The 19,735-nt window shown below is 34.6% G+C and overlaps 1 protein-coding gene across 1 annotated transcript in view; it reads left to right on the plus strand.

Annotated features, from left to right (window-relative positions):
- The window catches only part of SLC30A7 (solute carrier family 30 member 7), an 82,365-nt gene that overhangs the window by 20,191 nt on the left and 42,439 nt on the right, over positions 1-19,735 (plus strand). Inside the window, exons 6-8 of the mRNA XM_021690272.1 lie at positions 7,556-7,699; positions 12,646-12,696; positions 16,170-16,305. Coding sequence (XP_021545947.1) covers positions 7,556-7,699; positions 12,646-12,696; positions 16,170-16,305 — 331 coding nt within the window. The remainder of the gene's footprint in view (positions 1-7,555; positions 7,700-12,645; positions 12,697-16,169; positions 16,306-19,735) is intronic.

A 19,735-nucleotide genomic window follows, 5' to 3' on the forward strand; every position in this document is an offset into this window, starting at 1 on the left:
TGGTAGCCATTAGTCACATGTGGCTATTTAAGTTAAATTATGGTTAATTAAATTTAATAAAATTAAAAATTCACTTCAGTTATATTAGCGATGTTTCCAGTGCTCTGTAGCCACATAAGGCTATCATATTGGACAGCAGATATAGAACATGTCCATCACAGAAAGTGCTTTGAATTTTACTGTGCTGGAATATAAGTAGAGTTGCTGGAACACAGGAAGTACAGTTTTTAGTTTCAATAGACAATGGCAAATTGCCCTCCGAAATGACTCATCCACATTTATCCCAGCAATGAATGCCAGTACTAATTTCATCCCACTTACATCAGAACTTATTATTATGGGTTTAAAACTGTTTTGCTAATACTTTGATAAATATGTTATCTCATTTTATTTATTATTTCTCTGATTAGTATTGAGGTTGAAAATCTTTCTGTATGTTTTTAGGCCACTCAGGTTTTTCCTCTCCTAGAATTGTCTATTTATTTTTGCTTGTTTTTCTATGGTCTTCCTGTTAATCCATTTATAATAATTTTTATATGTTTTGTATACTAATTGTTTTATGTGTGGCAAACAACTTTTCCCAATCTATGGCTTATCTTTAAACTTTTATATAGGGGTTCTAATTTGGATATAGTCTTACTGTTTCTTACATTTTTTCTGGCGTGTTTTCTACTGTTTGAGATGTTTCCTGTACCTGAGTCATAAACGTATACTCCTATATTTTAATGCTGTTAAAATGTCAGGGTTTTTTCCCGCATCCATTTGTTCCTTCATCTATATGTAATTTGTTTTCATAATGGAGTGAGTTACGACTTAATTTTTTTTTTTTTTCAGTGTGAATAAGCAGTTTTCCAAGCACCAATTATTAACCTGCCTTTTACCCCATTGAGGTAAAAGAACACTTTTAGCCTATATTAAATTGCCTTTCAAAGTTGTTTGGACCTGTCTTGCTCAATTGGTTTTTTCATCAGCTTGTCAAGTTGTATGAAAAATCTTTTGGAGATTTTGACTGGGAATGCATAAAAGAATTTTTATGTCTTTTACTAAATTGTCTTTGCTATTTTGATAAAGATCTTTGTATTTTTTGGTCAGTTCATTTTTAGGTAGTTGGATGTTTTTATTACTATTAAGAATAAAAACTATTATTCCTGCTTGTCTTATTGCATAACCAGGATCTCTAGCACAGTGTTGATTGGAAATACTTAGTTTGTATCCTTGTGTCAACCTGGATGATCACCTGAGTAACTTAACATTTTATCAGAATCCCTGGAGGAAGCCCCAAACATCAGCATGTTTTAAAGCTCTCCAGGTGACATTAATGTGCATTCTTCATTAAGTCAATGAAGAATGTTACTAAAGTTTTACCATTTGGTCTGATGTTTATGGTCTGTTTCTGATGAAACTATTTTATCAAGTTAAGGATATTACTTTTCTTCCTGAATCTATTGAAGTAATCATTTTTTTCCTCCTTAGTTAATTTAAAATTTGTAATTACATTGATAGATTTCTTATAAGGAACCATCCTTAAATTTTATGGTTAAAATGTATCCATTTAGGTCTGCATTTAGGTGTGTGATCCATTTTCAGTCAATTTTTGTATATGGTGTGAGGTATGGGCCCAATATTTTATTGTATATAGATTTCGGTTGTCTCAGCACCATTTGTTAAAAAGATTATTTTCACCCCTCTGAATTGTCTTGGCACTCTTGTCAACAATCAGTTGACCATAAATGTGAGAGTTTAGGGGCGGCTGGGTGGCTCAGTTGGTTAAGCGACTGCCTTTGGCTCAGATCATGATCCTGGAGTCCTGGGATCGAGTCCCACATTGGGTGCCCTGCTCAGCAGGGAGTCTGCTTCTTCCTCTGACCCTCCTCGCTCTCATGCTCTCTCTCAAATAAGTAAATAAAATCTTTAAAAAAAAATGTGAGAGTTTATTCTGGACTCTCAACTCTGTTTCATTGATCTCTGTGTTTATCCTTATGCCAGTACCCTACTTGTTTAATGTACCTTTGAGGGGTGCCTGGGTGGCTCAATCATTAAGCATCTGCCTTCGGCTCAGGTCATGATCCCAGGGTCCTGGGATTGAGCCCCACGTGGGGCTCCCTGCTCCGCGGGAAGCCTGCTTCTCCCTCTCCCACTCCCCCTGCTTGTGTTCCCTCTCTCGCTGTGTCTCTCTCTGTCAAATAAATAAAATCTTTAAAAAAAAAAAGTAATGTACCTTTGAGGTGGTTTCAAATTGGAACATGTGAGTTATCCACCTTTCTTCTTCTTTTTTAAGATTATTTTACCTAAGGCGCCTGGGTGGCTCAGTTGGTTAAGCGACTGCCTTCGGCTCAGGTCATGATCCTGGAGTCCCAGGATCGAGTCCCGCATCGGGCTCCCTGCTTGGCAGGGAGTCTGCTTCTCCCTCAGACCCTCCCCCCTCTCATGTGCTCTCTTTCTCATTCTCTCTCTCAAATAAATAAATAAAATCTTTAAAAAAAAAAAAAAAGATTATTTTACCTATTACTGACTAATTTAAGATTATTTTACTTATTTATATTTCCATATACGGGCTCGTGGGTGGTGCATCTGGCTAAGCATCTGACTCTTGGTTTAGGCTCAGGTCGTGATCTCGGGGTCATGAGATCAAGCCCCGCGCTCTGCTCAGTGCAGTCTGCATTAGTTTCTCTCTCCCTCTCCCTCTGCCCCTCCTTCTGCTCACTCCCATGTGTGCATGCTCTCTCTCTCTCTCAAATAAATCTTTAAAAAAATTTTTTAAGATCCGCTGGTCAATTTCTGCAAAAAAAAGGCAGTTGGGATTTTGATAGAAATTGTGTTGAATCTGTAGATCAATTTGGGAAGTATTGTCATGTTAACAATGTTAAGTCTTCTGATCCATGAACATGGGATGCCTTCCCATTTATTTATAGCTTTTTTAATTCCTTTCAGCATGTTTTATAAGTTATTAGTGTACATGTTTCACACTTCTTAACTTTACAATTAGGCTTTCTTTTTTTTTGTTGCTATTGTAAATGTGATTGTTTTCTTAATTTCATTTTTTTGATTGTTCTTTACTAATGTTTAGGGATACAGTTCATTTTTGGATACTGATCTTGTGTTTTGCCACATTGCTGAAGTTGTTCAATATTCTAATATATCTTCAGTGGATTCTGTAGAATTTTTTAGTATCATGTCATCTGTAAATAGAGATGATTTTACTTCTTCCCTTCCCATCTGAATGCCCTTTTTTTCCCTTCCTTAATTGCCCTGATCATATGCTTCAGCACAATATTAAAGATTTATTTATTTTTCTGTGAGAGAGAGAGAGAGCACACACACACGTGAGTGGGGGGAAGGGCAGAGGAAGAGGGAGAAAGAGAATCTCCAGCAGACTCCCTGCTGAGCGTGAAGCCCAAGGTAGAGCTCCATCCCACGACCCTGAGATCATGACCTGAGCTGAAACCAAGAGTCCTACACTTAACCAAGCCACCCAGGCGCCTGCTTCAGTACAGTGTTAAATAGAAGTGGTGAGAGAGGACATCCTTACTTTTTTTCCCTGATTTTATGATGAAAGCATTCAGTCTTTCTTCATTAAATATGATGTTAGCGGGCGCCTGGGTGGCTCAGTTGGTTGGGCGACTGCCTTCGGCTCAGGTCATGATCCTGGAGTCCCGGGATCGAGTCCCGCATCGGGCTCCCTGCTTGGCGGGGAGTCTGCTTCTCCCTCTGACCCTCTTCCCTCTCATGCTCTCTGTCTCTCATTCTCTCTCTCTCAAATAAATAAATAAAATCTTAAAAAAAAAAAATACGATGTTAGCTGTGTTAGCCATGTGTTTTTCAGAAATGCCCTTTATCGGATTGAGAGAGTTCATTTCTATTCCTAGCTTACTAGGTGTTTTTATCATGAAAGGGTACTGGGTTTTGTCACAACTTTCTCCTTCATTTTTTGAGATGATCAGTTGGTTTTTATCCTTATTCTATTAATATGATGTATTACATTGCTTGATTTTTGGATATTAAACCACCTTTTCATTCTTAGGATAAATCCCATTTGGCCATGGTTTATCTTTTTTATATATTGTTTCATTTGGTTTGTTAGTATTTTGTTGAAAACTTTTGTGTCTGTATTCTTAAGGAATTTTGGCCTGTACTTTTCTTTTGATGTCTTTGGTTGACATTGGTATCAAGATAATATTGGCCTTTTGTAATGAGTTGGGAAGTGTTCTCTTTTCTTCTGTTTATTTTTTTTAAGGGGGTAGGTGGGGAAGAGTGTGAAGTATTGGTATTTTTAAATGTTTGGCAGAGTTCAGTATGAAGTCATCTGGGCCTGGGCTTTTCTTTTTTGGAAGTTTTTAAATTTTTCTTTTTTTTTTTTTTTGCGTATTATAGGTCTTTTCAGATTTTTTTTTCCTCTGGAGTCAGTTTCAATAGTTTGTGTATTTCTAGGAATGTTTGTTTGTCCATTTGTCCATCCCATCTAAATTACCTTGTTTACTTGTTTATGGTATGTCTTTTTAAAATTTTATTTTATTTCCATAAGGTCAGTAGTGAAGACCTCTCTTTTCCCAGTTTTAGTAATTTGTGCTTTCTGTCATTTTTTTTCTTGGTTAATTTAGTTAAAAGTTTATCAATTTTGTTTATTTTTTTTTAAAGAATGCCCTTTTGGTTTTATCGATTTTTTTTCCCATTGTTTTTCTCTTCTCTATTTAATTTTATTTCTGCTTTAATATTTTTTATGTCCTTTCTTCTCCTTGCTTTGCCTTTAGTTCTTCTTTTTTTAGTTTCTTAAGGTGGAAAATTAGATTATTGATTTGAGATTTTTTTTACCATAGGGAAATATTTTTCTAAGCACTGCTGAAATATAATCTGTAAGTTTTGTATGTCATGTTTTTTCATATCATTTTTGTCATCTCAAAGTATTTTTCAGTTTCCTTGTGATTTCTTCTTTGAACCATTAGTTATTTAAGAGTGTGTCCTTCATTTTTCTTCTGTCGTTAATAATCTAATTTAATTCCATTGTGATCAGATGACACACTTTTTAGGATTTCAGGTTCTTTTCAATTTATTGAGTCTTATTTTATGACCTAGCATTTGGTCTGCATGGATAAATGTACACTTGAGAAGAATATGTACTCTTTGTTCTATAGATGTCTGTTAGGTCTAATTTGTTCATAGTTGTTCAATCTTCTAGTTTTTTGTTGATGTTCTGCCAAGTTATCTATTTGTTATTGAAAGTAGGTATTGAAGTCTCCAACTATTATTGTTGAATTATATATTTTTTCAGTCAATTATTTTAGGTTTTGCTTCATGTATTTTGGAGCTGTGTTGTTCAGTGCAATATGTTTATCATCGTCATATCTTCCAGATAGATTGAATATGTTATTATATGATGTTCTTTTTTTTTCTTACAGTAATTTTTGGCTTACAGTTTATTTTGTCTGACATTATGATAACCATTCCAGCTTTTTTTTTTTTTAACTACTTGCATGGTGTATTTTTCTTCCTATCTTTTTGCTTTCAACCTGTTTGTGTCTTTGACTCTAAAGTGTGTCTCTTGTAGACAGAATGTAACTGGATCATATTTTTTTTTATCCATTCTGACAATCTCTGTCTTTTGATTGGGATATTTAAACAATTTACATCTGATGTAATTACTACTAAGGTAGGATTTACATCTGCCATTATAATACTTGTTTTCTATATCTTCTGTCCTTTTTGTTACTCTATTCCCTGATCCCTGTTTTTTAAATATAATACTTTCTAGTGTACTTTTACTTCTCTTGTTTCTTTTACAAGTAGCATCTTAATTTAAAACAATTTAGTTGAGATTAATAGTAATTTAGTAATACACAAAACCTTTGCTCCAATATACCGCCATGTTCACCTCTCTTCTTCATACTATTATTGTCATACAAATTTCATGCTTTTATGATGTCCATCAATACAGTTTTATAATTATTACTCAGTACAATTGTCTCTTGAAACATACAGGAGAAGAAACGAGTCATAAATTTAAAATATATTTATCCTCTGTCATAATTGCCTTTACCAGTGCTCTTTATTTCTCTGTGTGGATTTTTGTTACTGTTTGGTGTTCTTTCATTTCATTTGCAGGTAGTGTTTTTGTTTATGTGATAATGTCTTATTTCTCCTTTATTTTTAAGGGAGAGAGTTGAGTTTAGCATTCTTAGTTGAGTCTTTTTCTAACATTTTGATTTTGTCATCCCACTGGCTTTTGGCCTCCATGGGTTTTGTGGAGAAGTCACCAGTTAATCTTACTCAAGTTCTGTTATACATGGTAAGTTATTTTTATCTTGGTGTACAACTTCCAGTGTCTCTGACATTCATCAATTTGACTATGATGTTTCTAGATATGGCTCTGTTTGAGTTAATTCTTGGATTTTCCTAAGTTTCTTGAATGTGTAGATTAATATTTTTCATCAAAGTTGGGGTTTCAGCCATTATTTCTTCAAATATTTTTTCTGTCTCTTCTTTTTTTGGGGACTCCTTAATGCTTAATTTGGTACATTTGATGTTTCCACAGGTCTCTAAGGCTATGTTTATTTTTCTTAATTTTCTTCTTTTCTGCTCCTCAGAGTGGACAGTCTGTAGTGATCCATCTTCCAAGTTTGCATAATTGTAGCTCAGATCTGTTGTTGAGCACTTCTAGTAAATATTTTATTTCAGTTACTATATTTCTTTAATTCCATAATTTTTTGTTTGGTTCTTTTTTTATAATTTCTCTTTATTGATATTCTCTATTTGGTGAGTTATTGTTGTTATACTTTAATTCTTTAGACTTGGATTTCTTTATTTCTTTGAACATATTCTAATGGCTGATTTAAATAAAGTCTTTGTCCAAAATCTGGGTCTCCTTCAGGAACATTTTCTGTGGGTTGCTTTTTTTTTCTATGTATGTAGCATACTTTCATCTTTCTTTGCATGTCTTACAATTTTTGTCATTGTTGAAAACTGGACATTTTATATTATAATGACTCTGGTATCATTACTTTACCTCTCCCTTCAAAGTTTGTTGCATTATTTTGTTTTTGTTTTTTCTAAGGATTCTACCTGCTATAATGTAATTCTCCTGATCTTTTATCAAATACAGTGCCTTCCCTGCCACTGCCTCAAAGTGACCGTATGCATACATTTTGTTTTACTTTGATAGTATATGTAATAGTACTTTGCAAAGTTTTAGCTAAGATTTTTGTCTGTGGTCTTCACTGCTTTATCCCCAGTGCCTAGAATAGTGCCTGTAACATAGTGTGTTTCAAGTAAGTATTTCCTGAATGAATGAATGAATGGCATTGTCTAATCTCTAAATATTTCTGTGTACTTCTCACTTATTTTCATCTCCAGTAAAGTCTACCACTTCCCTCCATATTTCATTTCCTTCCCATACTCCATGGTAGGAACTCAATCAGTTTTAATGAATCTATAATACTTTTTACAAGTAGATCTTTACTTAATTGAATCTCTTTTTAGAGCTAGTCTTTTCACTGATATCAGTATTATTGTAACCATTTATATAATATAGTTTTACATACTTTTTGTTCTAACTACTTTTTAGGCCATGGACACAGTCATTCCCTTTTTAATGGTGTTCTGGATCAGGCACATGGCCATGGAGATCATTGCCACAGTCATGAACTGAAACATGGTGCTGCACATAGTCATGATCATGCTCATGGACATGGACACTTTCATTCTCATGGTAAGTACAGCCAAAATACTTTCAAATGGACAGCCTTCCAAATATACAGAAATTTTGTATAGATTACTCTTTTAGTTGAGATAATTTCTTCAAAAGGTTTTGTAATCAACTTCCTTTCTAATGAATCAGACTAAATGGTTCGCAGGGCTTGTTCATTTTTAGTATATAATGAAATTAACTCAGTATAATGCCAAGGATATAGCTGTTTTTCAGTGAGTATATTATACTATGTGCTACTATTTTAAATGAGCTTCAGTGAATGAGAAACAATTGCATTTTAGCAAATGAAAATTATAATTTTTTAAGTACAGACGAGATTGGGTGCGTTTTTTTAAGTACAATAAAGCCTTTTGTCCTACATAGGCTTATAAAAATACAATAGGGGTTTTCAGTTTTGCATATTTTCATTGTAATTTTTGGTGAATATCACCCGATACTTCCTTGTGCCCTTAGAAATCTTTGTATGCTGGAGTACCTGGGTGGCTCAGTTGGTTAAGCGTCTGCTGTTGTCTCAGGTCATGATCTCAGGCTTCTGGGATTGAGGCCCTCCTCAGCAGGGAGTCTACTTCTCCCTCTTTCTCTGCCCCTCCCCACTGCTCAGAGTATAGATTAATAGAAGTTACTTAGATACCACAGTCAGATTATCTTTAAATAAATTATATTCTCAAGTATTGTCTATACCTGCCAAATAGAATCCTCAGACTTTTGATTTGAAAATTGAAAAGGGAATTGAATATTAAGTCCCTAATTTATCAGTCTCTAAAATTTGCTATATTTTTGTAACTATTATATTGGTATGTTTTATTTATTACTTATTTATTTTTAATTCCAGTATACTTAACATACCATATTACATTAGTTTCAGGTGTACAATATAGCGATTCAACAATTATATACATTACTCAGTGCTCATCAAGATAAGTGGACTCTTAATCCTCTTCACCTGTTTCACTCATCCTCCCACCTACCTCCCCTCTGGTAACCATCAGTTTGTTCTCTAGTTAAGAGTCTGTTTTTTGGTTTGTCTTCTTTTTTTTCCCTTTGTTCGTTTGTTTTGTTTTGTTTTTTTGAGAGAGAGCATGGGTGAGTGGGGGGGAGGGGCATAGCGAGAGAGAATGAGAGAGAGAGAGAATCATAAGCAGGCTCCATGCCCAGCACATGGAGCCTGATGTGGGGCTTGGCCTCATGACCCTGAAATCATGACCTGAGCTGAAATCAAGAGTCGGATGCTTTACCAACTGAGCCACCCACGTGCTCCCATTTGTTTTGTTTCTTAAATTCTATGAATGAGTGAAATCCTGTGGTATTTGTCTTTCTCTGACTGACTTATTTCACTTAGCACAATACACTCTAGCTCCATCCACGTCATTGCAAATGGCAAGATTTCAGTCTTTTTGATGGCTGAATAATATTCCAACGTGTGTGTGTGTGTGTGTGTGTGTTTACACACACCACATCTTTATCCATCTGTCAATGGACACTTGGGCTGCTTCCATAATTTGGCTGTTGTAAATAATGCTGCAGTAAAGAGTGGTGCATATATCCTTTCAAATTAGTGTTTTGTATTTTTTGGGTAAATACCCAGTAGTGTGATTACTGGATTATATGGTAGTTCTATTTTAAACTTTAGAGGAACTGTAAAAAACATACTGTAAAAAACCAAGAGTCAAATTCTTAACCGACTGAACCACCCAGATACCCCTAGAATGAAAGTTCTATATTACTCTGAAATATATTCATTGGACTCCAAAGAACTTAGTGGTTTGAGACCCACTCTCACCCATTCAAAACTTGTAAATCGTTATAAATTTAACAACATCCTGTTTCTCCTTGAATTTTTATTTTCATTACAGAATTTTATAATAAGGGATTATATTTGGGTTAAGTTATTAATTGATCATGTGTTCTACTTCTTGGCAATAAAATAGGTATATAAATTTAAATTTTTTATTTCCTAGAAACATAAGACTTAGCGTTTAAACATTTCTTTTGGATGGAGTTATTGTAGTTATTTATTTTTTTTTTTTTAAAGATTTTATTTATTTATTTGACAGAGAGACACAGCGAGAGAGGGAACACAAGCAGGGGGAGTGGGAGAGGGAGAAGCAGGCTTCCCGCTGAGCAGGGAGCCCGATGGGGGCTCGATCCCAGGACTCTGGGATCATGACCTGAGCCGAAGGCAGACGCTTAACGACTGAGCCACCCAGGCGCCCCTGGAGTTATTGTAGTTATTACTAAAAGTCAAAGTAATTCTATTTTTAAAATGTTGATGCATGTATAATCATAAAAGGCAACGTTTTACTTAAAATACATATATTAATGCGATAATTTGAGCTCTTTTTTTCTCAATTAGTGTTTGGAAAAATGACACTGACAGTTATCAGCATAAAAAAGGTTTTGGCAATAATTCTGTTCCTATTTTCTAGCTTTATAATGCAAGTGCTAAGAAACCTTAAATAGAAGAAATTCTGTTTATAGCAGTTTCGGTGAATTCTTTGAACACCTTCAGAATTACATTCCAAAAATTACTTAGTGATCTGTTATCAAAAATTATTTTTGATAATCTATAAATTGGCAGCTTCATTAGCTAATCCTTGCATTCTATTAAAAACAGTTGGAAACTGTTGCTTACAAAAGGATTTGCCAGCTAGTCAGTAGAGTCGTTGCTTTTGTAGCATTACCACCAATATTTGCAGTTGACCCCTTGTTTGTTGCCCTAGAATTTTTTTTATACCTTGAGCAATGCACTGTAGTAAGATTCTAAATAGGTGAAAGGTAGCTTTTCTTTTTGGCCAAGGGGGAGAAGGATAAGTGGCAAGGAAGAATTTATATGACATCAGGGCACATGGAGATCATAGTAACTAGTAAAAGGAAATGCTAGGCTTCAAACACAAGGAAATCTGACTCCAGGGGTGCCTGGGTGGTTTAGTCGTTTAAGCATCTGCCTCTTAGTTTTTTATGTTGGTTGAGTGTCCCACTCTCGATTTTGGCTCCGGTCATGATCTCTGGGTCATGGGATTGAGCCCTGCATAGGGTTCCTCGCTCAGCAGGGAGTCTGTTGGAGATTCTTCCTCCACTCTCTGCCCCTCCCCCCCTGCACTCTATCTAAAATAAATAAAAAAAGGAAATCCAACTCCAAAATCTTCTCTTTACTATTATTTTTGCCTTCAGTATATATTAGCCAGTATGAGGATACAAAAATAATAGGGCCATGATTCCATTTTGCCCTTAAGAGACATCATAGTCTCACTGGGAAATGCTGTGAGCTCTGTATTTATTGAAATGCTACACTGTCAGTAAAGCTAGTTGGTTTTTGTTTGCTTGGTTTAACTGCTCATATCTCAGTGACTCAAGCAGTAAAAGTTTATATCTTGCTCTTGGGTTGATGGGGTAAAGGAGGGCGGGTGCTGTTTTTCATTCAATTTAGGGATCTAGGTTCCTTTCATCCCTGGGATTCTTGACCCTTGGAACCCTCCACTGGATTCCCTGCATCTACCCGGAGATAGAGTACATAGAAGATCATATGGGACATTTTTATGAGCCTAGAAGTGGTTTACTTGTCATAATTATTATTTTTTTTAATTTAATTTATTTATTTAACAGAGAGAGAGCACAAGCAGGGGGAGCGACAGGCAGAGAGAGAAGCAGGCTCCCCGCAGAGCAGGGAGCCTGTTGTAGGGAGCCTGATACAGGGAGCCTGATGCAGGGTTTGATCCCAGGACCCTGGGATTATGACCCAAGCCAAAGGCAGGCGCTTAACCGACTGAGACACCCAGATGCCCTACCTGTCATATTTCTTTGCTTAATACTGTTACATATATCATATAACTCAAGAGAGCCTGGGAAATGTAGTTTATTTGTTTACCAAAGAAGAAGAAGAAAAAATGGGTGATAAACAACTAGCTAGTGTCTACCACAGATAACAAATTTTATATCCAGAAGGACTTTTCAGATTTTACATAGGTGGGAGTTATATTATTTTACATAACCATTATATTAATATAGCAGAATGCACCTTTCCAAATAATTATGTCAAAAATTACTGTCATTATCTGGACCTACTACTTAACAGACAAATCTCCTCCCTTGATCAGGAGCTGAATTTTTAGAACAGTTAACACTTTTGACAATTAGCATGATTTTTAAGGTGACTGTGTCTTTCTCCCCACCATAGCAGTGCCATATCCAGACAGAAATCACTGTGCAGCCTTAGGCTTTTATGCCTCTTCTGGCATTGTTACGGGCTCTATCAAAGTTGTAGTAAGGATATGTCAGCTCTTTGGTACTATGGGCCAAGAACCATGACCCCAGGCAGGCTTTCTGTTAGACATGTTCAGAAAGCTTGTCAGGCCTCCTGATGATCTCAATATTGCTGATCTTTTACCTTGTTTACCTATGTTTTCTGCTTTTATGTTAAAGCTGATAGTATCTTCAGAGTCAGTGTAGAAATTGCAGTATTTTTAAATTTTTTTCATCATAAAGGCAAAATGAAAAGTGTTTTTATCTCTTCTGTTTGAAAAGCTTGCCACATCCATCTAGAAGCTATTGGAAAGCTCTTGTTTGCCATAGTCTGTTATCCTGGATGCTGTCCTGGCTTTATTTCTTGGACTTCTTATAACTTTCAACAGTAGATTTGTTTTGTCTGAGTTTTCCAGTTGTAAAATTAGTGTAGCAAACTGTAGTATAAGGTATGTTATGAATAGTAGAAGACTTTCACAATGTTTTTAATTTACTATTTTTACCAGATTGCTTGATATAATAATTTCCTAAATACTGTATACCATTTTGAAATTGTATTAAATTTAAAAAAGAATTTTGTAAATCTGATGTGGCTGTATAGTCATGCATCCTTCATGATATATTTGAATGAAAAATTCTCTGAATTGCAAAAATTGAATCGGTAATTGAAGATATATTTTAAAATAATTAAACTTAACTCTCTACAGATGGTCCCTCCTTAAAAGAAACAGCAGGACCCAGCAGACAGATTTTACAAGGTATGACAAGTAATTTGTGTATTTCTCAGTTTTATGAAACAGGTTTCATTGTGTTGAGCTAGCTGAAGTTTTCCTTTAAGAAAAATATGTAACCGTATTTGTGTCTAAAATATTATCTTTCTTTGTGACTTTTTAAATTTATACTATTAGTTATATTAGCATACATTCTTTTAACTATCACTTGGCTATTTCCTTAGATTTAATAAGATTACGGTAGTTAAAAACTGTACTGCTTAACTATAAATAATAGCCATGCCAATGACTATAGTAACACTATAGTAATATATTTGCCTCCATAGGATTACTAAATAAGAATATATATATACAATTTATTTTTCTTATTTTGCATCTGATAATTTTAATATGTGAGTCATTTGGGTTCTAAATCTTTGCTTTGTTGTTATTGATCCTTTCCTCTAGCCAGAGGTCATATTGAAGATGCTGCAAATAACTGAAAAATTCAGTTAACTCAGTTTTCATGTGTGAGTACCCACATGGAAACTTTGAATACCAGACAGATTTCCCTATCCTTGAGCTAACTACTGGGCTGCTGCAGCCACCATAAATTGATGGATACTCAGAAAATATAAAGTAATTTTCATAACAGCTTGTATAAAAGATAATTAGGAAGGCAGATCTAACCTCCCTTCCCTCAACTCGTGATGATTTCCAAAACTAAAAATAAACTCCTATTATCAAGGCTAATTTATAGCATTGGATATAGATGCATTACATATGCATGATTATAAGCTATTTCAGCAAATGCTGTTCTAAACCAATTCTATATATTTTGCAAATGGAAAACTAGTAACTGGAGGACACATTTAAGCCTCCTGAAATAAACTCCTCAGTATGGAGGAGCACATTCATAGTGGGGGAAAAAAAAAAAAACAAGAGCTATATCAAGAAATAGTGGAGAAAAATAGGCGCAGTAGAGATTGGATCCCAAGCTATTGAGAAAGTCAGATTGAAGTCAAAATCTAATAAAAGCAGGAAGGTGGGGAGCTGGGAGTTAGGAAACTTTGATGGTGAAGTCTAAATAGAAATTCAGAGCCAAAGATTGGCTCCTACCCCAAAGAAACTATCATAATTCACAGACAAAACTGATTTTCTCTGCTTTGTAAAATTTTATAATGTATCATTTTACATGACATGTAAGCTCCTGTTTAGCCATCATTATTTGATGCCTATGGATATGACAAAGGTCACACTTTGCATTATATATATATCTTTTAATATTAATATAACAGAGTTAACTTTTTAGAGCAATTTTACATTCATAGCAAAACTGAGCAAAAGGTACAGAGATTTCCCATATACCCCTGTCCTGGGGATGGCATTCCAAATTGTCAGAATCCCTTAGCAGAGTAGTACATTTGTTTTATATATATATAGTCTCTGGCTGGAGTGTTCTTGGGCAGTTAAAATATTCGTATCCTTCCAGGTCTTCTAAGGCTTTCAACTTTTATGTAAGTTAAACATACTAGTTTAACTTCTTTCTTTAGTGATTTTTCTTCTTGAAACAGTTAACTAGAAAGTGAGAAGGGCTTAGGTAATTAATGACACTTGCTAATAAAGCCACTTTTCAGGTCGGCACATAAGATGTAGTCAGGGACTTTTCAGTCAAAAATCAAGAACAAATGATTCTTTTTCCTTTCGATTATTTAGAGCTGTTTTTATGTCTGATCCTACTAAAACACTGATTAAAGAATATAAGGGCTTAAAATCACATTTCACTTAAGAGTTTTGAAGCGTAGGTCCCTTCCGTCTACTTTGATGGGTATTTTTCTTCAGTTTTATTTTTTAAACTTAATGTGGCCTTGACACTTACTAGTCTGTTTAATTCTTTGCTATTTGAAATACCCTAGAGGAAGAGTTTTTTCCTCTAAGTATGCTTTGGCATAATATTTTTGTTACAGGAAATAGAGCCATTAGCTTTTTGAAGAATAGTTATAAACGTCAGTAATCTATACAAATGAAAAAGTATATTAAGTACTGCAGGATGAATTATATTTGGTAAAATACTTGATATAAAATTACACAGTAGAAGATGAATCGAAGCATATTTTCCTAGAGCACATTAAGATTTGATTGGACTCAGTAATAGTCTGTTTTTAAATTATTAGAAAGTGTTTTCAAGTTTTAGTAAATCTGTGTTTTACACCTAAAAAAATGGTTTGCCTTTAATAGTCCAGTGAATAATAAAGTAGAATAAGTATTTCTAAAGTAGGTTTTTTTATGTATTATTTCTTTTCAGATAGAATAAATGCTATTTTAAAATATTCTATTTTTAGTAACGTGGTTTAAGTTTGTTTCAAAGACAATGTCTGTATACAGTAAATTTTACCTATTAAAGATCTAAATGTTGAATAATTTGTTGTCTTAAGTCTGTTTAAGAAATAATGTATTTTAAACTTCTTGATTTTTTTTAATGGTTTTCCAGTCAATTATTAAATGTTAATATTTAATGGGTTCTGGTTCTGATCTCACTTCTGACCACAAATTAAGATTCTGTGCCCAAATCCAATGCGGGGCGTAAAGAATGTACTCTCATAAGCAAGCAGTTCTCTGATACCTGGAGGTCAGAGGGGCCTGGGACTGAAAGTTCCAACCCTCTAATCATATGATTGGTTCTCCTGGTATCCCATCCTTAGGTGGGGTCCAAAAGTATATTAACATTAACCAGAGACACCTTTGTCACTGTCACTTAGGAAGTTCCCAGGGTTTTCCAGAAACCAGGATGAAGACCAAATATGTATTTCTTATTATAAATCACAGTATCACAATATTGTATCTAGGTTTCAAGACAGAATATCAGTATCCTAACAATTTAATATTTATTTATTAGAAGTTTTAAAAATATTTTATATTTGCTTTTAAATATTCAGATCTCTACTTTCTTCCTTATCAGGTTTGAGCTTAGTGTATAATTTAGGTAACAAAACCTTCAGGATAATTAATAAGTATACCAGGATTTATAGAGTTAGAGTCCATAGGAAATTTAGTCTCAAGTAGTAATAATTTTAATTACCAGCAGAGGGCTCTGTGTGTACATATATTTGTAGTTACAATGTTTCTTGAACAGTTCTTTCAGCCTAATGCCATTTTCTTTCAACAAATTATTAATTAACTTATGGAGTCTTTTAACCAGAGATGAATGTGCTTAAAATCAACTTATTTCTGTACTTACTTCCTCATTTATGTTATACCAAAATATTAAGGATCATTAAGAACAAGTATAATTTATGAATCAGATATTTTGAACCCTGCTGATTTGAAAAAGGAAAGATTATTTCCATTCCCAGAAGTAGTACTCTTACTTCATTACTAAACAATGAATCTACATTCTTCCTGATTTCCAGATTGGTATTTAGTTTTTTATATATAAAGTCAAGAATATAGTTTTAAGAAATATTTGTATTTTTCATTGATCAGAAGATACTATTTTGATTCTGATTATGCTTTGTTTCCAGGTGTATTTTTACACATTCTGGCAGATACACTTGGAAGTATTGGTGTAATTGCCTCTGCCATCATGATGCAAAATTTTGGTCTAATGATAGCAGATCCTATTTGTTCGATCCTGATAGCCATGCTTATAGTTGTAAGGTAAGTGTTATATGTTACTTTCAGGTATTAAAATGAGAAGTGAGAAATGTGCTACTTAAATTACAGATCTATAATACAAATTATGATTGTGTTGGCTTTCCTTTGGCCTTTAACAAATTCCTATGTAGGTAAGTTCTCTTTTCATCTTCCTATTTTTTTCTGTTTGCCATTTATTTCTCATCTAGGTTTTGATGTTTCTTTTTGGTATTTAGCAATTAATCTTTTGGGATTGTAATCCAAATTAGTAGGATCTTTTTTAATCCAACATTCTATCTGTAGAGTAGAACACTAATAATGTAAAATGTATTAACTATAGTTAGAATCTTATTCTATATCTTACACTATCAAATGCAAGAAAATGTTAAAGTCTCTTCTACAGCTATTTAATTTATAAAGTTACATTATCATTGCAAAAGTCTTATAAAAATGCTTATTGAGGTATATAAGTGTCTATCTCCCTATCTAGTTTTATAAAATTCTTGAGGAAGGGTCTGTCTTTTAGTATAGTTTATCTCTATTGTGCGAACATGTATGTAAAGTGTGTGTGTGTGTGTGTGTGTGTAAATTCTCAATAAATATTTGCTGCATTAGATTATATAGTATCTCATATTTATCACCCTCTGAAATACATTTTATTATTGATTTAATTTTTATCAGAATAATGAAATAATATATTGCCTTTCTTTCACAGTCTTAATTATTTAATGTTAAGTATATAAACATATGTCTTGATTTGACTGTTTTTGTTTTATTTATCCATAATGATTTTACTGTCAGCAAAACTTGCTTTCTAATGGTAACTAGAGGGCAGATTATGATGATTTTTACAGCTTATGTTTGAATAGAGTATACTTAATTATGAGGAATTATAATCTTATATAAAATAGTCATAAATATAGATTTTGAAGTTCTTACCTTTAAAAATGGTTATACATTTTAAACATGCAGATTATTTTTTAAGTTTCTTCAAATTATTTGTACTAGGAAGCAACTCTGCTATGTAAAAGTCTTATAAAGTTTGGAAGTTTCTTCATCTTTGGAAATCTTTGTTTTTGTTTTGAGAGAGAGCATGTGAATGGTGGGGAGAGGGAGGGAGAGAATCTTTTTTAAAATTTTATTTATTTATTTGAGAGAGGGAGCATGCCCACGAGCAGGGGGAGGGGCAAAGGAAGAGGGAGAAGCAGAGTGCCCCCCTGATCAGAGAGCCTGCCATGGTCATTGGTCCCAGGACCCTGGGATCATGACCTGAGCCAAAGGCAGACTCTTAACTGACTGAGTGCACCGAGAGAGAGAATCTTAAGCAGGCTCCAGGCTCAGCCTGAAGCCTGATATGGGGCTCGATCTTATGACCCTGAGAACATAACCTGAGCTGAAATCAAGAGTCGGATGCTTAACCACCTGAGCCACTCAGGCACCCCCATCTTTGGAAATCTTTTTTTTTTTTTTTTTTTAAAGATTTTATTTATTTGACAGAGAGAGACACAGCAAGAGAGGGAACACAAGCAGGGAGAGTGGGAGGGGGAGAAGCAGGCTTCCCGCAGAGCAGGGAGCCCGATGCCGGGCTCGATTCCAGGACTCTGGGATCGTGACCTGAGCCGAAGGTAGACGCTTAACGACTGAGCCACCCAGGCGCCCCCATCTTTGGAAATCTTAACTATACTTCCTTGAAAGTTCAGCTTACATGTCACAGAATTCTATAAAACTTAACTCCTGATAGATTTGGTAACTTGTGTATCTCTCTATTTGCATGTTCAGTGTTTATTTTGTTTTGTATTATAAGTTTTAGTTGCTTCTTATACTTAGAGTTGGATCTTAATTATTGCTTTTTTTTTTTTCCTTGGCTCCACTATTACTATCCTAATTCTCCTATCAATTGTTGCTTGGAAGAGCTTGGCTTCTCTGTCTCTCTCTAAACTCTTCTCCACCCTGTGGCCACAGTGATCTTTCTTAAAGGAAGATTATGGTACATGGAAATATTATATTGCTTTAAATTCTTCAGTGGCACTTTCTTACCCTCAGGAAAAGAATAAACTGCTCAATGGGGCGTTATGATGTTACTCGTTTACTTCTCAGTCTTTCTCTCATCCCTTCTCAATTTATCTTCTCTCCAGCCATATTAAATTACTTTAGGGGCACCTGGGTGACTCAGTCGTTAAGCGTCTGCCTTCGGCTCAGGTCATGATCCCAGGGTCCTGGGATCGAGTCTCACATCAGGCTCCCTGCTCGGTGCGGAGTCTGCTTCTCCCTCTCCTTCTGCCTCTGCTTGTGTGCTCTCTCGCTCCTTCTCTGTCAAATAAATAAATAAAATCTTTAAAAAATAAAAAATAAAAAATAAATTACTTTAAGTTTCCTGAAAATATGTTATGAGCTCTCTGGATTCTGGGCCATATTTCCTTTCCCCAAAGTACTCTTACACTGAGTGCCTGTCTCCCTCCTCCTCCGAGTATGTCCATCATAACTGCTCATCCTTCAGATCAGATTTCAGTTTAAACAGCCCTTTCTTCAGGAAGCATTTCTTGATCGTCCACCTCTCAGGCTGGGTTAAATATACCTATAGCACTTTTTACTATTCCTTTCATGGCATTTACTTACCAAATTGAAATAGCCCGTTTCTTCTCTCTTATGCTCCATGAAGGCAAGTTGTTTTTTCATTGTTGTAAGTCAGCGCCGGACTCTGCCAGGCAAAAAGTTTGTGTATTTTGGATTTGAATCAAAATAAATTCATGTTTTTTTCAACCTTGGAGAATTTCTTTCTCTGTTCCCAAATAGGGAATTTTTACTTAGTTCTATTCCCATTCAGTTAGTCCACAAATATGAATAAATAAATACATACCCACAACTTTTTTACTGAAATATTACACATTTGTTTTTAACAAAATATTTTCAACAAATATTTATTAAATAGACCCTCTCACCAGAGTGGTGATACAATACTGTTTTAATAATCTTACATTATAGTAGGAGAGAGAGAGAGATAACAAACAAATTAATAAATAAACTACACAAATATCAAATAGTTATTTGTAGTATGCAGAGAGTTAACATAGGATATAGTGATTGGGTTGCTACTTTAGATTGAGTGATAAGGGAAGTTTTCTGGAGAGGGGGGGCATTTAAACTGACCTGAATGTCACAGGAATGTCAGAGGAAGAGCATTCTGTAAGGAGCAGCTAGTATCAAAACCCTCTAGAGAAAATAATGTTGGCCAATATGGCTGAAGTGTAGGGAGTAAGAGGAGAGTGGTTTGAGGTAAAGTTGGAGAGATAGGCCTGGGAAAATGAGCCAGAATTAGGAGTATGGTTTTATTTTTACTGCAGTGAGAAACCATAAGGAAGTGACATTATTTGATTTGTATTTTTAAAAATTACTTATGGCTGATATGTAGGTAATGAATTATAAGGGGGCAAGAGTACAAAAAGGCAGAGTAGCT

The sequence above is a fragment of the Neomonachus schauinslandi genome, chromosome 4 (genome assembly GCF_002201575.2).
Source record: "Neomonachus schauinslandi chromosome 4, ASM220157v2, whole genome shotgun sequence".
NCBI lineage: Eukaryota > Metazoa > Chordata > Mammalia > Carnivora > Phocidae > Neomonachus > Neomonachus schauinslandi.